Source organism: Triturus cristatus, chromosome 6, assembly GCF_964204655.1.
Source record: "Triturus cristatus chromosome 6, aTriCri1.1, whole genome shotgun sequence".
Taxonomy (NCBI): Eukaryota; Metazoa; Chordata; class Amphibia; order Caudata; family Salamandridae; genus Triturus; species Triturus cristatus.
In genome coordinates, this window is record NC_140589.1 from 1,541,971,775 (window position 1) to 1,541,990,654 (window position 18,880).

Below are 18,880 nucleotides of genomic sequence, written 5' to 3' on the forward strand. Positions count from 1 at the left end.
ACGGAAGATGTGCCTAAACTAGTGCACGGACTATAAACCCAGACCCTTAGATATATTTCGAATTCATTTACGTGGTAAACATAAAAAAGTACATTAAACTTCCGTCAGGAGCTACAGTATTCAGGCCAACTAACAGTGGGGGTCGGTAAAAAAGACTGATGACTCCCCGTCTCAGTTGGTATGCTCTTGCCGGGTGACCTGATGGGAAAATGAACAATGGTTCCCAGTATGCAATTCAATTCAATTCAAAAATACTTTATTCTGTTTCAAAGACAAAAACCATGAAAGCAACAACATCAAATTACAATTACAATTTACGCAGGGAGCATAAAAAGGAGAAAAGGGTCTAATTATATTTCATCAAGACCCATTGTTTTCCGAAATTTAAAAACATTTTTAAAAAAGCTTAAAACTACAGTGACAGTTAGAACAGTGTCCATTCTCTGAAATTCTAAAAAAGCTGGGCAACATTTATTTATTTTCAGTTCTTTAAGGAGTGGAACAATGTATTTCCTACGTGGTAAAGTATAAAATTTGCAAAAAAATAAAATATGGATGTCAGATTGAGGCGAGGAAATCATCACACGGACACAAGGGCAAATTAGGCAACCATGAATTCATTACTGGGAAGGACAGAAGTCTAAAAACAATATTTAATCTAAAACGGGTCAAAAGAAATTGATCATAATTTGACATCGGCAGAGTTAAGTATGGCTGTACTTTGTTACTAATTAACAAAGGAAAATGCGAGGTTACAGTCTTTTTCTTCATTTCCTCTTGCCTTCTTTTTTCCATGAGATATTCCATACATAGCCTAGACAATAGGTTCCTGGATATGTTGCCCATTGAGAGTGGGTCATCAAAATATTGTTGGCAGCCAATTTTATCAAAAAACGATTTAACATAGTTTAGCCATTCCAATCTACCCACATTTTCCAATTTTAAAACATCCTGAAAAATGGCCCGATTCATAGTACACTCATTAGTTGTCCATAGCCTATGCCACAGAAGGATTGGTTGTATTCTGATTACATCAGATATATAAGTTAGTCCAAGTTCAATGTGGCAAATGTAAGTCGCAACACTTTGAGGTACTGTCAGGACGTACCTCAAAAACCTGTTCTCGGCTTTTTGGATTGAGTTAATATTGGAGTACCCCCAAAGGCCCGAGCCATACATGGCTACTGATGTACACGTAGCTTTATAAATTGTTAAAATTTCTTTGATCGGTTTCTTACCCAATATTTTGATAAAATTCTTTAAGGCCTTTATAGTTTTTTGGAACAAAAGAGTTCTGGCCTTTACCGCACAAGTCCACGCCCCAGTTTCATGGAACAAGACACCAAGATAAGGGAAAGTAGGAGTGATTTCCAAAGGAACATTATTCAAAAACATTCTTTTTGTCTGCCTTCCAGATCTATTACCACAGTTCATTGAAAAGGTTTTACTACAATTGACTTTTAAATCTAAGCTAGACATAAAGATCTCAAAAGATTGTATCAAATTTTGTAGTGCCACAGGGGTACGGGCCATTAGAACTGCGTCGTCCGCATACAGGAGTGCAGGGATAGACCTCCTCCCAACTTTAGGCATATCCCTGCACTCCTGAAGTAGGCGACGCTCAAGTCCATTAATGTATACCAGAAATAAGAAAGGGGCCAAAACGCACCCTTGGCACACACCCCGGCCCACCTCAAACCCTCTGGTGCATTGGCCCCCACTACCATAGCGTACCGAAGCTGTGGCCCCTGAGTATAAATCTTTCAGAAAGCAAACAATAGAATCTTCCACACCTATCTCTTTCAAAATTGCCCATAATTTGACATGATATATACACAGTCGAACGCCGATGAGAGGTCGACGAACGTGAGATACAAGCGTTCACCCTTTATCCTCGAATACTTAGATTGTATGATCATTAGATTTAGGCATTGTTCGACAGTGCCAATGCCCTTTTGGAATCCATATTGTAGGTCGCTCATTATTTCATTCTCCACGGCCCAGCTTTGTAATCTTGCCAAGATGATTCTCCCAAGGATTTTTACAGATGAGTCCAGAAGGGAGATTAGTCTATAACAAGCACAACATTGTCTGTCTCCCTTCTTATAAATAGGTACAATGACCGAGGTGAACCAAGACGGGTTTAAGCCCCTTGCCAGAGCTGCATTAAAAAGTTGTACCAGCATGGGACCCCAGATCTCAGTATTTGCTTTATACAGGTCACCAGGGATCCCATCAGGCCCTGCGGCCTTGCCACCCTTCATTGCTTTCAAGGCCATATTGACTTCCTCCAGGGTTATTACCAGTTGTTCAACCCCGACACCTGTATTGTCCCTTATAGCAGGATCTGTGATATGGCATTCATCTTGAGATCTATAAAGATTTGAGAAATGCAACACCCAATCCTCCTCAGCGATAGCGATCTCTATTCGCGCTTTGGAATTATCGTAGAGGAACGGGGTATTAACGGCCCTCCAGAATGCAGACGCATCCTTCAGCTGTGATGCTTCACATAGCGCTTCCAAGGCCTCCTTTTTTATGACATTTTTTCTATTTTTTAGGGCTTCATTATATTTTTTCCTGCAGCCTCTTATTTCAGTAGGATTTCGGGGTATCCTATGAATGGCACTTTTCAGGTCAGTTAAAGACCTGGTGCAGGCATTATCAAACCAGCTTTTCTTACCCTTTGCCCTATTCTTAACCTCCACCCACAAATTTTTCTTAATTGTGGAAGCTATTATATTGAAATGCTCAATTATCAGCTCGCGGTTAGACTTTTCGTCCAAACAGATATCAAAGCTGTTTGGGCAAGCATTCAGCAACTTACCTAAAAACATTTCCGGGACAACCTTACCCCACTTTAAGTTGTACCCAATTTGTCTGCCAAGGGCCACATCAGGAACTGTACACATAGGGGGCACGACCTCATGCCAGTCAAAAAAAGGATTTTCAGCCTCCATTATTTGGGGCAGATGGTCACTAACTGGCAGCTCCATGATGTTTGACTTGATAATCTTATGGCTGCAACTATTTGAAGCAATGATAAAGTCAATGGTAGACAGTGCTACTCTACCGATAAATGTGGGCACAAAGGTGGTAGGTTTTTGGGCGATTTCATTTACAAATCCCAGATCATACATAAACAATATTTCGTTTAATAGTTCCCCGATCAGAGAATGATCGAAATGAGTTAAGTTTATCTCCTGCTCTATCGTTAGACCACACATACCCTGTTTGCCTTTTATATAGAGTTTGCAATTAAAATCCCCCCCCCATAAAATCATAAATTCCCTGTCGGTTTTATCTATTTCATGTTGTATATCCTCCCTCAGCATTATTAAGATGCTAGGGATTTCTTTCCTTGGAATATTATTATAAAAGTTTATGACAACAACATTAAATCCCTTCTTATTTCTTAGGGTTATTAATTGATAGAAGCTAGATTTTGGTGTAAACCAGCTCTTATTACATTTAAGCTGGTTTGAAACAAAGGTGAGTAAACCACCCTTTGCTCTTCCATGATTGCCCCCCACGGCCGGGGTAAAGAAACTTCTGTAACCGTTAATATGCACTGGATCTAAAGGCCAGGTTTCTTGGAGAGCCAAAATGTCATGTCCATCTATAACAGTTCCCCAGGATGGATTATTAATTCTCTCCCTTAGTCCTGCCACATTCCAAAATAGGAATGTGCAGGTTTTCCTTATTTCATTAGTTACAAGGTCACATAAAGATCCTTTATCCCTTGCCTTCTCAGATTGCTTGTAGCAGGGTCCTCCGTAATATCCCCCATCATTTAAATCCAGCATGTTCGAAACCTTACAGCTGTCCTTCCTGATGTCAGCATAAGTCACACTATGGGCGGATTGTACTTGCGTGTTGTCCTCAATACAATCCCGTGGCCTCTGTTCATTAATTTTCTCCTTAATTTAGTCAGTGTGCCCCCCTAGGCCTAGTAGTTGACTATTGCAGATGTCCTTCTTGTGTCAATCCATACATTCAAGGCCTGAGAAAACATCAAACCGATTGTGGGTTGATATGTTATAAACGGGCGGAACAATGCCTCTATTATCCCACAGATAATTATTTCCATAATTCAGGCATCGGGTGGAGGGATGGAGCTGCCTAGGATGGGGATTAAATGAGCTATATGGTTGCACAAAAGGGATCCGGCTATAACCATGATGGTTGAAAGCAGACCTATTGACAGTCTGCCTTCTTTCCTCCTGATTCATACGATGCTGGGCTGGAGAGTATGGGTAGAAATAATTAAGGTAGTGTGTAGAGATGGAATCACTACTGCTTAGATCATACCAGTCCCCAATATGTCTAACTGCTCTTTGATCTTTAAAATTTACAATAATCACATCCCCTTTTTTGTCTTTAGGACGAGACCCCACCCAGTTGCAGCGCCTGACATGTAGGATTTCCCCATTTATGTAGGCAGGCAAAGGTCTGTAATTACACAGCCAATGAATTATTTTATTCCTTAAGGCTTGATAATCTTCCCTGTTCTCAGAGGGGAGCTCAGGGACGCCCGCCATAACGATCGCATAGGGGGCTGCTTCTGGCGGTAAATCTACTATACTGTTGGATTGCCGGTTTTTATTAGTAATGTTCCTAGACTCACTATCCTTATTGGCCTTATTTTGTAGTGATACTGATTTTACTTCTGAGGTCAGATTATCTACCATATGATCACCTGCTTTACTTTGTGGTTGCGTCCTATCGGCAGGCTTTTTCTTCAACGAGGGCGGTGTTGACACTTTAATTGGGGAGGGACAGGATGACATTTGTCTAATCTGGTCAGGTGTTAGAGTGATGGGGGGACATAATGGAGCAGGTATTGTAGCTATCGTCACTTTTGCATGTAATTTACTGGAGTTTATATTATTTAATCCTATTGCCAAACCAGAAAGTGAAAGTGTATTATCTGCTACCTTTTTCTCAATTAAATCCAGGTGTGTGTTAATCATCATAATTTTTTCCAGAAGGGGCTGCATTAAAGATTTTACCAGGTACTCAATTTTTTCCAAAAGACCACCCTCACTAATAAAGCAGTGAGTAGCCTCTAAGGGCGTCGTGAGGGGGGTCAGTTGATCCATCGCATCCCTCAAGATAGAGGTTTTGTTCCTCTGCGGATTTTCAGTTTGCCACTTTAATGATAAGCCTCCCCCACTTTGCTTATGTTCAACCTCAGGTGATAACTCATCTTTTGAGTTTGAGGGAGATACGGGGGAAAATCTAGGGAGATATGATGACCCTTCATCATCACTGCTAATACGGAAACTCAACAAGGACTCACAAGCGTTATCAGGCGTACTTAAGGGGGAATCATCAGTGCGAATGCTAGCCGGAACTTCCCCTGTGTCCTCCTTAACTCCAAAATTAGATAAGCCAGTAGGTTCTGTTAAGAAGTTTGTAAGATTAGTCATTGATGATGACACGATCCCTGATACCCCCAAAGCGGAGCTTTTTCCCAATGATAGTTGCGTTAAGGAGCCCCTTTTATGATTAGATAATGCTACTCTTTTTTGGTCGTGCTTCCCCCCATGTCTCCGTTGTGCTTTTTTATATTTTCTTACCAATCTTAAGGGTGACGAGGCATGCTCTAGTTCAGCCCTAGAATTGGCTGGCTGACCTACATGCCTCTCATCATGCACCTGGGCCGAAGCCAATACAACTTTCTTTACACTAGTGATAGAATTACTAGGCGCATGTGTATCCACCAATGAGAGAGGCACCTCTTCAGGTAACATTATGGGGATCTCCTTGCCCAAAGAAGCCCTTCTGACATTGTTGATCAGGTTCACCTTCTTAATCAGGTAGTTGTCCATTGTGCCCAACCCATGCAGAACATTGTCACTTTTACCTTTGGCCATCAGAACAAAGTTGTTACTGGCAGCAGAGACAAATAAAGTATGTGTACAAGGTGATGGCACAAGTACAGACCCCAGGTAATCGTCACTATTTACCCCAGTAGTTGTACATACATGAGCTCACTGGCAGCCTCTGATGGACGGGCCGTGCACCGCCAAGGTCTCTGGCCCAGGCCAGGCTCTTCAGGCCTCTTCAGGCCACATAGGGCCCGCCCTTTGCCCGGGCTTAGCCCGGCGCCGCCCGCGCGCGGCCCGCGACGCGGAGGAAGCCGCGATCTTTTTAGCGCCTCTGGGCGCGTAGATGGCGTCGGCAGCCGCTAGGGAGCCTGGGAGCTGTAGTCTCCCCCTGCTCGCGGCCGCGCGGTGGAGTTGCGGCGGCAGGGGAGACTCACAGCGTAAGGCACCCAGGAACAGCGGTAACGGCAGGCAAGAAGGCAGGCAGGAAGGACAGGTCAGCAACGGAGCCCCTGCAGCAGGTAGGGCGTCTTGGAGCCACTGGTTTCCCAGTATGCTTCAGTTTGCTGTTCTTCAATGAGATTCCAAGAGAGTTTCACCATAGCCATGGGATGATAATCTCCGGCAGTACTTTGGCTTACCATCAGCAGCGATGGTAGTTTTTACTGCACTGAGAAAGTTCCAAATGATGAGTCTGTCTCCCTTGGTCTGATACCGTGATTCCCGTGGTATCACCCCAAATATGATAAGCCACAGGTCTTCTAGGATTGGGTATCCCAGTACTGTTTTAAGGGTTGTCATTACTCTCCTAAAGGGTTATATCTTGAGACATGTCTACCATATATGCAACATTCCACCCAAGCCCCCACATTCTCGTCAGCATAGGAGACTCACCCCGGGATAGAATTTATGTAACTTGCTGGGGTAGGGTACAAGTATCAATCGAAAAGCAAATTGTAGTGAGCTTCCTAACCCCTTTTTATTAAGGGTATGCCATATTTGATCTCACTGTTGATCTGTGTTTTCTCTAAAATGGATTATAATTTGGCTTCGTACGGGTCAGTGGGCAGAAGGTGCACTGTAACAAGGAGCTGATAAAGGAGAGGACTCCCCTAGATCCGGTTTAGTATTTAATAATTTTCCATAGAGGTAGGATCACATGCAACTGCTTGTTTTATTGCTGGATGGGTTACCCAGTGAGCGTAGCGGAGCCGCACGTGCTCCCCCAGGCGAAAGTCGTTTTTTTACAGTGTCCCCAACATACATGCCATTCACCCTAAGACACTCTCCTCTGCGCCCCATGTCGAAGGGTCTAGGGAGTACCACCAGAGTGAATTAAGGATTGAAGTATATTGGGGTGTCAAGAGACGGGGATGTAGTTAGGTGTAGTCTATTACTGGTGGTATCTAGGGGCGGGTCCTTCATTAGGGCGGAGGAGCGTCGCCCCACTGCTTTCTCGCAGTGCGAGAAGCAGAAACAAAATGGTATTTTAAAAAGCAGAAGGGTATGCCTGGTAGGGGAGGGCGGGGCGGGGAAGAGTGGCTTGCCCAATGCTGTGGGCCCTGACTGTTTAGTTGGCCCTCTAGGGTTGATCAAACCAGTCATGCGCACCTGACTTTTCTCTATGTAGGCTGCATGCAGCCCACATAGAGAAAATGGCCTCCCCATAGGCGCCAGGCTGGGTGTCGTCCCCACCAATCACAACGCCGCCTTTGCAGCACTGTGATTGGCTTATGGGAGGGGAGGGAGGCTGCCTGTTTCCTGTTCAGCGGGAGAGCAGGAAAACGGGACCCGGGCAGGAGCCAGGGCGTCGCGGGACCCGGGCAGGAGCCAGGGCGTCGCGGGACCCGGGAAGGTAAGTTTAAAAAAAAAATTAATTAAACAAAGCGAACCCCCGTGACCCCACCCCACCTGCCCATCATGCCGGCCGCCACTGGCGGTATCCTACACCTGCAGAGTTGTATTGCTAAATATTTGTGTTTTTAATGGTCTTTAGAGATAACTGTATAAAATGAGCTCATTATCAGACACAAACATGCAGAAGCAAAGTCAATTGGTTTGGCCTTGGGAAACCTGCAAAAATAAATATATATATTCAATGAAGAAACGAAAGGTTACAGGGACATTATAGTTAGGCTCAATGCAATGCACTGCTTATAACCTCACATATTACATCACTCATGAAATGGTCAGTGATATCACTGATGACATCTCAAATGACTTGACTGATCATCTAATGAGTGTGTTTCATAAACTTTTTAGTCTTTAAGATATATACCAAGCTACCGCATGAGTTAAATTACTATACTTTGTGTACTACTAATGAGTGGTACTATTTCTCTCATATATATCGTGTGAGCGACTGGGTGTGCGAGTAGCTGTATGGGTGAATAAGTAGGTGTGGGGGTAGCTGTATGGATGAGTGAGCGGCTGTGTAAGTAGCTGTTTTGGTGAGTGGGTGTGTAACTGGCTGTATTGGTGAGTGAGTGGCTGTTTGGTTAGCTGAATGGGTGTGGGAGTGGCTGTATTGGAGAGTGACTGTATGAGTAGCTATATGGGTGAGTGAGTAGACATGAGAGTGCTTGTATGGATGCGTGAATGGGTGTATGGGGGAGTGAGTGGCTGTGTGAGTAGGTGTATCGGTGAGTGGCTGTGTGTGTGAGTGGGTGTATCAGTGGCTCTGTGGATGAGTAAGTGGGTGTATGAGAGGTTGTGTGAATGTGTGATTAGTTTTGCGGATGATGTCATTAGTGATGTCAATGACCATGTCATGAGTGATGTAATATGTGAGGTCATAAGCAGTGCCTTGCGGGGTTAAAGTTCTAGTTAGCTCAGGTAACTATAACTGCTGAATTTCACTGGTTTTGTATGAGTGAAATCTGAGTTTAACTAGAACGTCCCTGTAACCATTGATTTTTTCAATTAATTTCTAAGATTTTTTTCATTCTGTCATAACTTTAACATCCCTGTAACCTTTGTTTTTTAGTGACTTTTTAAGGTTTTTAAAAAATTGTATTTCCTCACTGTAACTGGTTACCTTTGAGAGTGAGTGTTTCAGTGAGTGCATGAGTGTCTCGGGTGTGTGAGTCTGAGTGGGTTTGTGAGTGCCTACATGACTGTGCATGAGTCAGTCTGTAAGTGAGTGCATGATTGTCTGAATGGTTTTGTAAGCGGGTGCATGAAGGTCTGAATGGGTCTGTGAGTGGGTTCACGTGTCTGAATGGGTCTGTGAGTGGCTGTGAGAGTGAGTGAGTGCATCTGTGAGTGGGTGCAAGAGTGTCCGAGTGGGTCTATGAGTGCGTGAGAGTGTCTGAGGAGGTCTGTGAGTGGGTGTCTAAGGGTCTATGTGCGTGTGTCAGTTGCCGTGTGAGTGACTGGGCCACAACAGAACTGCACATGCCCCTTTATCCAACAAGAGTCTACAGTTTTGCACAAAATATCTACCAAGTGGTGTATTTTCTACTGGTTGATTACTAACCTTCTTAGGTAAATGTCCAGTACATATTCCACACTACAGCTGTGTAATGGAGCATGAGGATGTCATCAATTAACTTGTGTGTGGTTTGGCAATGTGAATGTTCCTCGTGCGTCTTTATCCATTAATATGTGATAACATTAATCTTCCTAGAGAGAAGACAATGAGACTATACAGAGGTAAATCCACACCAAACAAGGTTCCCTTTTCTTAACTATATGAAGCAAGTGCTTCTTTGTTGGTGCAAATATCCTCATATTCCTTTGGCGTCAAGAAAGCCTCACCGAAATCGGCAGGAAATGCGCTGTGGGGGTGCTTAGGGTCGGCTTCTTGTTAAGCTGTCCATCATCCTGGCACTAGGCAGGAAGGCCTTTGCATACTAAGGTGCAAATTTGTGGAAAAAACAATTGAAGGCATTTGACACATTGCTTTATTATGTTACTAGACCTCTTAGGTAGATTTAACCGGGTGCTACCACAAACATGGTTACCTTTTGCTTTTCTACATCATGTTCTTCGTCTGAAGCTGTGTGTTCTATGTCTGCTTTCTTCTTCTTTGACTTCTTCTTCAGGCCTTGAAGAAAGAAAAATAATTTTTGGAAAACAAATTTGTATCCATGTTCACCTTGAAAATCTTACTTCTAGTTGGAACAGGTTCAAGCATTGAAACCTACACCTTTCTTTCTCTATATATTAATCTCATGAAACAGTGTCTGCATTTTCAAAGCCTAAGTAGCCACAACTTCTAATGCTGGCACTGTTGACTTCTACTCGAGGATCTCTGGCCTTGTCAAGGGGTCAAGGGTTCAACGATTCCAACTAGGTTTCTTTTTGCTGCATTCCTGAACCATCGAAGAGATCTGTTGGGTTGTCTCCTTCTGTAGGTACAGGGACAATTCCTCTCGTTACCCACTATGGAAGCAACTTGTTAAGATTCCTGTATAACAACCAAAAAGGCTAAAGTTATATTTTATTAGCCTATGGAATCTTAGTGTTGGTGTCACTGCACCAATGCCTGTAAGAGACTGCTTTATAGTGGGCTACAATTACCAGTAAGTAAAAAATGGTTACTTACCAGTAGGAGTAGTTTTGCAGCTTGAAGTGTTTTCTGGATCACATGCTGTGCATTATTCCTCAATCTAGTGGTTAGGTCGAAAATTGTCATTTTTTGTTTCTCGGGGGCGTCATAGACCACCATTTGGTGGTATGTCCGTCCCATGTATGACGTCAGACGATGCCCCAGATGTTCCTGTGCATTGTCACCATCTTCAGATTCTTCTTTCTGTATCTTGGCTTTTTTCTCCTCGAGATTTTGTGGGTTTGTTCCCACCTGGTTGCATTATCTCCTATTTCACTGAAGGCGAGTGGACCCAGAAAAATATTCAAGCTGCAAAACTGCTCTTACTGGTAAGTAACCATTTTGTTTTGCAGCATAAATCCTTTTCTGGATTCACATGCTGTGCATTAAATTATGTAGCAGTTTACCTGCCCTTGCTTTGATTGGGATGAAATGAGGATGAATTTGCGAACAGGTGCAGTAGTACTCTTTGTCCCACTTGTGCTTCCTTGTTCATTTGTATGTCCATACAGTAATGTTTTGCGAATGTGTGTGTAGATGCTTATGTTGCTGTTGCGCAGATGGTATCAATGGGTATGCTTGCTAGAAAAGCGAACGTTGCGCCCTTTTTTCTAGTTGAATGTGACTTTGGGTGTGTGGGCAGTGTCATTCCTGCCACTGAATAGCATGTTTGTATTGTTTCTACAATCCATCTTGAGATTGTTCCTTTTGTTACTGCAGACCCTTTGGTTGCTTTTGCAAACGACAAACAACTGGTTTTCTTTGCAAAACTCTGTTTCTTTCAGATAGTAAAGTAAGACTCTCCTAAAATCCAAGGTGTGTACGGTCCTTTCCAGTTTTGTTTGCGGTTCCTTGAAGAACACTGGTAGCTGTATGCTTTGATTAACATGAAAGCTGCTTACTACCTCGGGTAGCAATTGGGGGTAGGTCCTGAGAACCACCTTTTCCTTGTGTATATGGAGGTACCGCTCCTGTATTGTTGTTGCTTGCAGTTTACTCACTCTCCTCAGTGACGTGATAGCAATTAGGAATGCTGTTTTTAGTGTGAGTGACTTGAGATCCATGTTGTGCATTGATTCAAATGGTTTTGCCTTTAACTGCATTAAGACTGTATTTAAATTCCACATTGGTGCTCGGATTGATCCTGGTGCAGTGAACCTTTTTGATCCCTCTAGAAATCTCTTCACTACTGGTGAGTTGAAGTAGCTGTCACATGAGGTGCCTCTGGTATAGGCTACAATAGCTGCTAGGTGTACCTACCTTTAAGGATAAGTAAGTTTGTTCATTATCTAACAATTGAGTGAGGTATGTTAGTACTGCTTTTAGTCTTGTATTTTTCCCCATTCTCTTTGCATTTGTGCACCAATTAATGTACCTTTTCTGCATAGCACTTTCTTGTGGTCAGTTTCCTTAAGGATTTCCACGGTCCTGGCAGTTATTGTAGGGCATCCGGACGCTATGTATTCAGGAGCCATGCCACTAGACAGTGTTGCTGGCTACGGGTGATACACTCTCTCCTTCTGCATTATTAGCAGGTCCTTCTCTGCCTTGATCGTGATTATTTGTTCCACGGACATCCCTAGTAGGTCCGAGAACCAGGTCTGTCAGGCCCATTGAGGGGGTATGAGTATAAGGTTTGTCCCTGGTTGTCTTGCTTTCTCCAGTACTTTGTGTGTTAGTGGAATCGGTGGAAAAGTGTAAGCAAATTTCCCTGACCATTTTAGTGACATGTCTGAACAGGGCGTTCCTGGTGAAGGGCATATTGATGATGGAGGCTTGCACCTCTGGTTTGAAGCCCAAAAGTGCAGTGCTGGTGCACATCTGCCTGCTGGCAGTGTCCAATTAGTCTAGGGCCAATTTCAGGCATGTATTTGCAACGTTCTGCCTCTCCTGCATGAATGCCTTGGCCCTCTTCTTGAACCCATCAGGAAAGTGTTGCATGGGGGACTCCATTTTGTCCCACTGTTGGTGGCCATACTGTGTTAGAATTCGCAATTCGCCACTGTGTTGCGGTCTCTCTCTCCATTTTTCTTCCCGATATGTCAAGTCTTTTGCTCTCTTTTTCTGGTGGTGGCCCCATGGAGGTTGGTGCATTGTTGAGCCTTCTTGCAGTGGTGACAATTAAGGAGTCAGCCGGTAGGTACGTTACCCTGTATATATTTGAAGTCTTGGTGTTACTATTTTTTAGAGTTGCAGTTTCTTTAAAAAACGCTTTTCCCTGGCCCAGTATGCTGGGCAGCATGGTGAAGTACAGATTCGCCCTATTGGCTGGTTTTAGTATTTCTAGAACGACTCACACTTTTCCTCCTCGAGCTGAGTACCATAAGTTTCTGCAGCCCTTTTGATGAGTCTGTTGTACATTGTGAGGTCATCTCGTGGTGAAGGCCTTGAAGGGTAGTTGTCTATTCCTTCTTCCGTGGATTCGGTGTCGAGTTAGTTCCATGACTCTTCTTCTTCGAATACTGCTGCATCTTTTGTTTTTTAAGGCTCATAAAGATCCTCTACGGCTTCTTTTTACTGTGGCTCTGGTGTTGCAGGAACCTCTGAGGCCGACTGGTCAACTTCAAAGTCAACTCTTTTGACCAGATGCGAAATTTCCTTAAGGAGTTGTCAACCTCCTTTTGCTGTGTCGCTGCCATTTAAGCCTTGAGCCTTCTTCTCTACCTCTTCGAGCATTGCCGATTTGTGAGAGACAGAGGTTACAGACATCGTGGGTGTCTCTCTGTGCAAACCTGTGGTGGCATTTGGGGCAGAATTTAAAGGGGGTATTTTCCATGTCGGCTACCTGCCCACATTCTCTGACCACGTGGTTGTCTCTGGCAAGGTCCCTTGTCAGGAAAGGGAGAGAAGGTCCCTTTCTCTCTCATCTTTTGCTTTGCGGTCTTTGGCGATTCTGTTGGTTTTTGCTCAAAAACTTTGGGTTTTTTCCCAAAACTTTTCGCTTCCAGACCCTACGGCGGTAAAAAAGAATCTGAAGATGGCAACTACTAACAGGAACATTCAGGGCACCTTCTGACGCCATATAAAGGACGAACATACCACCAAATGATGGTCGACGACGCCCACGGAAGAAAACAGAAGAGACAATTCTGGTCCCAACCACTAGATGGTAGAATAATGCACATCATGTGATTCAAGAAAAGGATTCATGCTGCAAAACTGAAGTCTTTTTTCTGATGCTGTAGTAGAAGTCTAATTTAACTCAATTTTAAAATAAACAGAGATTGTGGTTTTGCTCAAAGAAAGCAGCACATTACTTTTCAAAGGCATGTGCCTTAAGTAATACTGGTTTCAGTAAGGCTGGGTGCAGTAAAGCCATAACAGTGTTGTAGATACAGTCCTTGAATCTTTCAGTTCGTTTTTCAGTCTTCATTTACCGGTATAATACTGAGCAATATTCAATCTGGTAATCTCCAGTCCCCTAAACAGTATAGTTAAAGTTTTACCAGGGTAATCTCTTCATAACATAACATTTAATTTCTAATTAAGTTCTTTAGAGGAAAAATTCAAATGGTAAAGTATCCATCTACAGTTCCAGCATCCAAGCAACCCTTGGTCGAACAACTGTGATAGTGAATCAATGAGCATTAGGGCTCGATTAACATCGGGCCAATTTTGAACAGAAAACCCATGTTGTGGAAGTTGTAACAATTGCAAACTACACTTGCACAGGGGCGATGAGACAGTGATAACATACAATATCCCAGTTTGGAGCAGCAGCAAGATAGGTTCAGTCATTAAAAATACAAACAAATGGAAATAAGAAAGGAATACTCTGAAACCAATGCTTGGGATGAGCCCTTGATAACACACAGCAGATGCTAGGCTTGGTGAGATCATGGGGAGCATGTACTATTATCAAGGCACAATGTAATGTGTGGCCCGTTAGATTTTCACAATAAGCTGTGCTAAGCAGTTCAGGTGCATATTTAGACAATTATACTGATACAGTAAATCTGAATAATGGTGCCAACAGAAATTACATATTGTGCGGTACAATGTATGCACTGTATAATCTGGAACATTCTCTGTATTTGAATGTGAAGGACGAGAAGGAAATTGTGTTAGAAAAAAGCCACATGGTCTAGGTGGTTAACCAGAAGGCTCACCCACATGGGGACGAGAGGTGCAGTAGGGGAGTCAATGAGAGACTCAATTGTGAACTTTACTAACCAGCATGCAAGCATTCAGGGCATCTGGTTAGGTTGACTTTGGAACTGGATCAGGTCTGAAGTTATTCACCAACCACAGAAATAAATAACAATGTTAAAATTGAAACCTGTATGTAGATGCAAAACGATATCCTTTTTAAATTAATTCATTGGGATTTTACAACAACCAACTTGAATATCAAGTGGAGCAATTGATATTAGGCACAGAACAAGAGATACAACCAACAGTTGCTGCACAGGTTACATAGTGATGGTGCCACATTATTAAAGAAAGAAAGTAAAGAACCAACACAGCACAGCTTTCAGGCTAAAGGCGGAAGGAAAGTAAGTTAGAGAGGGCAACAAATGTCAGCATACAGGTTCAACACACATCAATGGGAGAACACGCACAACTATTTCTCCAAGGTACTCAATTCGTTCAGTTTGTAGCGTGCTGCTGGGGTATAACTCTCTGACCATAGAGTGTGGGGTTCAATTCAATTCAACAGAAAGGTTCCCGGAGTAGGGTCCATCCCCCTTAGCACTGCCAGATCCTCATTTCCTGGGGTTGAACAATATTCAAATATAGAACATGAATGAAAATGCGAGAAGTTTTAATCGTTTTCGGTATTCCTATATTCAATTCTGCTCATTGTTTGGATTCAGCAACAATAAGTAGATCCATAACATAGACCAAGATAATCCACTTTACTTTACTTTTTCTCCATCCTGATGCATTTTGGGCAGCATAGAGGTTCAACACATCATCAATGCATATTACCCAAACGTTTATCCATCAGCCCTAACATCCCGTGTACCCAAGCTGCAGCGAACAGCAATTAGTACAATGTCCTTAAGTTGGTGCAGCATTGCTAGCTAAGTATGACTAATAGAGGCCACATTTTTTTAAGTCAATTGATCTGACAAAGTCATATGCCTATGGGCAAGATTTCAAAACCTGCACTGCGCTGCACTTGTGACTCCATGGCTTCCCTTCTCTTCTGCCGCTTCCACCTTCCTTCCCCCCCACCTTCCCCACTGTCTACATACCAATTTGCTGGCTCACAGTACTGAGTCAATTATTATGACTTGACTATTGTGATGTTCACTATTCAATAATGGTTCTTTCAATTCTGGACGTTATAATTGTGATCACCTATTCAATTTGGATTATTCTGCCTGTGCCTCGCTCATACTGTTTAATTGATGGTTATCTATGTCATTTCTTGAGTACCTAATAAAATATGTAATCATACTATTACTAGGATTCACCTATGACACAGACCACTCACCACAAAAAACCAAGACTGCATTTTACCAGCCCTTTCTTAAAGGAAGTCAAATCCTAGCTCCAAAAAGCGAATTTCAGAACACCTGGCCAAACATTAGCCCCCTCAAAACTGTAAAAATGCAACACTCTTATCTACTGTTTGCACAACATTATACAGTTTCCACTGAAAATCATTCTACATGCTCCCACATCTCGATGACCTAATGAAATTCGATCTCAACAATGACTCCACCACCAAGCCTGCATAATCTTCACAACGAGCTACATCATATATGGTCATTAAAACTGGCACACCTTGCTGAAAAAATAATCATCTTGTTTGAGCAATGCTGTATTGGAACTCAAGACTTTGCCAAACTGACGACAAAGGAAAGAAAAAGGAGAAAACCAGAAGACAGACCTTATTTCCTTTAAGCTCCAAGGATCTAGAACAACATCTCCTTCAACATCAGCATTGCCCCAAACTTCCTGAAATTCAGGAAGAAACAACAGGCTCACATCTTCAGAGGAAAACAAATCTATGTATGGTACGAACCACCATTGTTTACATTTCGCCATAGTGTAAAAATGCTGAAGTCACACCATTGGGTGCACACCCACGTATAATGCACTGTTGCTCACTAGCTAGGTGTATGCAGATATCCACACATAAATTAATGCATGTGTGTGTTTTAAACACCCACATAAATAACAACGATTCCTCCATTTAGCAGATACGGATATTGCATGGTAGCTCATAGAACAATTTTCCTGTGCTTGGGCTAGTTCACTCTTTGATACATATAGTAGCAATTTATTGATTAATCTTCCTGAACTCTATTTTATTCAGAGGTGTTCTTGATTAAGGGACCAAAGAGGTTTCGGGGCATTTCTCTTGCCAGGCAGTAGCTACCATTTGCTGCCCTTTTAGCACGGAAATACTGACTGACACATTGTCTTCAAAGAGGTTTACCCTGAATCTACTTTCCAAGTGAATGGGAAACTGAACGTCTCGGGCAGCGTCCTGACATTTCTCCTAAGAATTCATCTGTACACAGACCCTAACATTTCTAATCAGACATTTTGCAATAGATTTCCCCATGAACTGCCAGTGATCCTCCTACCTTCTGCTTGGAAAAATATGAAGACTTTCCATGTTACGAAAAGTTATGCATTTTCTTGCATTCATATTCTATTTCACTACAATTAAATTTTTTCTTTGGCTACTTTGTGGGAACTGTTGGCACTACTCCCTGGGTGCTCTCAAAACCAGGAGGGTGCATCCTTGCCTTTTTGTATGCATTTTACAATTGCATTTGGATTATCTGCTAGCATTCCCTGTCTTGTAATGTCCTGAAACCATCTTTTAGATACACACTGTTAAATCTAAGAAGAAACTAAAAATAAAAGATGCTAAGATTCCATTTACAAAATCTCCATTCTCGAAAATATATGTGTGGCTTTATTCTGTGTTTAATATTATCTGGTATCTTTTGTAAAGTAGGTGAACACAAAAAAAGTGTTGCAACCATTAACCCCAAACTTAAATAAGCCTCTGCCAAACATAGTTTTGTTGTAAGGAAAATAGGACTAGCATAGGCATTTAAGCGACTATATGACGTTTCTAAGCAAGCCATTACTTTGCATGCTTTTACTGCGATGTTTTTACTTAGCATCTACCATTACCTAGCACATTTTTACTTCGCATGCTTTTAAAATGCAACTGCATAGTAATGATCTAACTTCGCATTGATTTACTACTCATAGCACTACATCGTATTTTTTCCTCTTATTAACTATAAAATATTCGTAATAGTAACCTATCCTCTGTGACACAACACAACCCAAAACCCACAAACACTACAGTACCCTTCACTACTAAAACAACACTACACTACCCTAATACACTACCCCTACACGACCATCCCCCTTCCACCAGTCCTGTCCCTACACTTAAACACTACCCTACACAACCCCCCCGACACTACGCTACACCCTTAAACACTACCCTACACAAACACCACAGCACTACCCTAAATCACTACCCCCTGCATGTCCGTCCCCATCCCCTAGTCCGCTCCCTACACTCAAACACTACCCTGCATGCCCCCCTACACTACCCTTAACCCTAAAACACTACCCTAAACCCTAATACACTACCCGCAGCACATACCTCCCCTGACCCCTGGTCCTGTCCCTACTCCCCAACACTACCCTTCACGACCCCCGACACTACCCTAAACTCAAATACACTACTCAAACACAACCCTACAACCTTAAAGACTACCCCCTGCACTACCCAAAAAACTACACTTACCTGTCTCTCCTCCGTGGTTCCTCTCTTCTCCTGCTTCCAGCCACGTCAGACCTGCACGTCATTGTTTTGAAACGGAAGCGCCTTCCCAACATAATGATGTGAATAGCGCATAGCATTACGACGCATGCATTGTGACAACGCATGCAATGTAACAACTTGCGTACTAATGGTACGCGTTGTAACATCGCAAGCGTAGTAACGCTTGCGAAGTAATGGTATGCGCACTAGCAGCTGCGAAGAAAGGGTTGATTACCCATTTAAGCTGGTATTTAGAGAATGCGAACTTGCATGCATTATAATATCGCAATTGATAAAAATGCACAGCTCTAGAGGGAAAGTTAAGACGTCAAAAGGAAAGTGGCTGTATAGAAATGGTGACTGAATGCAAAATCACACCCCAAGCACAAACTAAAGCTACAGAACTGAAATGGCACTATCTACTAAAGCAATAGAATAGGTTTCTCATCTATAAAGGTGGTTCTCAAAACATTGGTAGCTTTTTTCAGATTTGCATGCAATTTTAAAATTCCTCTGCATCAACATGGGAATCTTGCAGTAAGGAAACCTCCGAGTGAGTTTCTACAGTAACTTGAGCTCATTTAGCCATATCTATCGGCCTCAGCTGCAGTGAGTCCTCCCTCTAGCACGTCCTTTGTTCGGATTTTGAGCACATCTCTTATAAGTATGCAAACTCACAAACAAATCATCTGATTTAACAGACCATGAAGGTTGGGAGGATCGCATTTGAATTAATAAAAA

The 18,880-nt window shown here is 42.7% G+C and overlaps 1 protein-coding gene across 3 annotated transcripts in view; it reads right to left on the reverse strand.

Moving 5' to 3' along the window:
• The window catches only part of ESF1 (ESF1 nucleolar pre-rRNA processing protein), a 387,155-nt gene that overhangs the window by 17,177 nt on the left and 351,098 nt on the right, over positions 1 to 18,880 (reverse strand). For all 3 annotated transcript variants that reach the window (XM_085612700.1, XM_085612701.1, XM_085612699.1), the window contains exon 12: positions 9,797 to 9,879. In XM_085612700.1, coding sequence (XP_085468826.1) covers positions 9,797 to 9,879 — 83 coding nt within the window. The remainder of the gene's footprint in view (positions 1 to 9,796; positions 9,880 to 18,880) is intronic.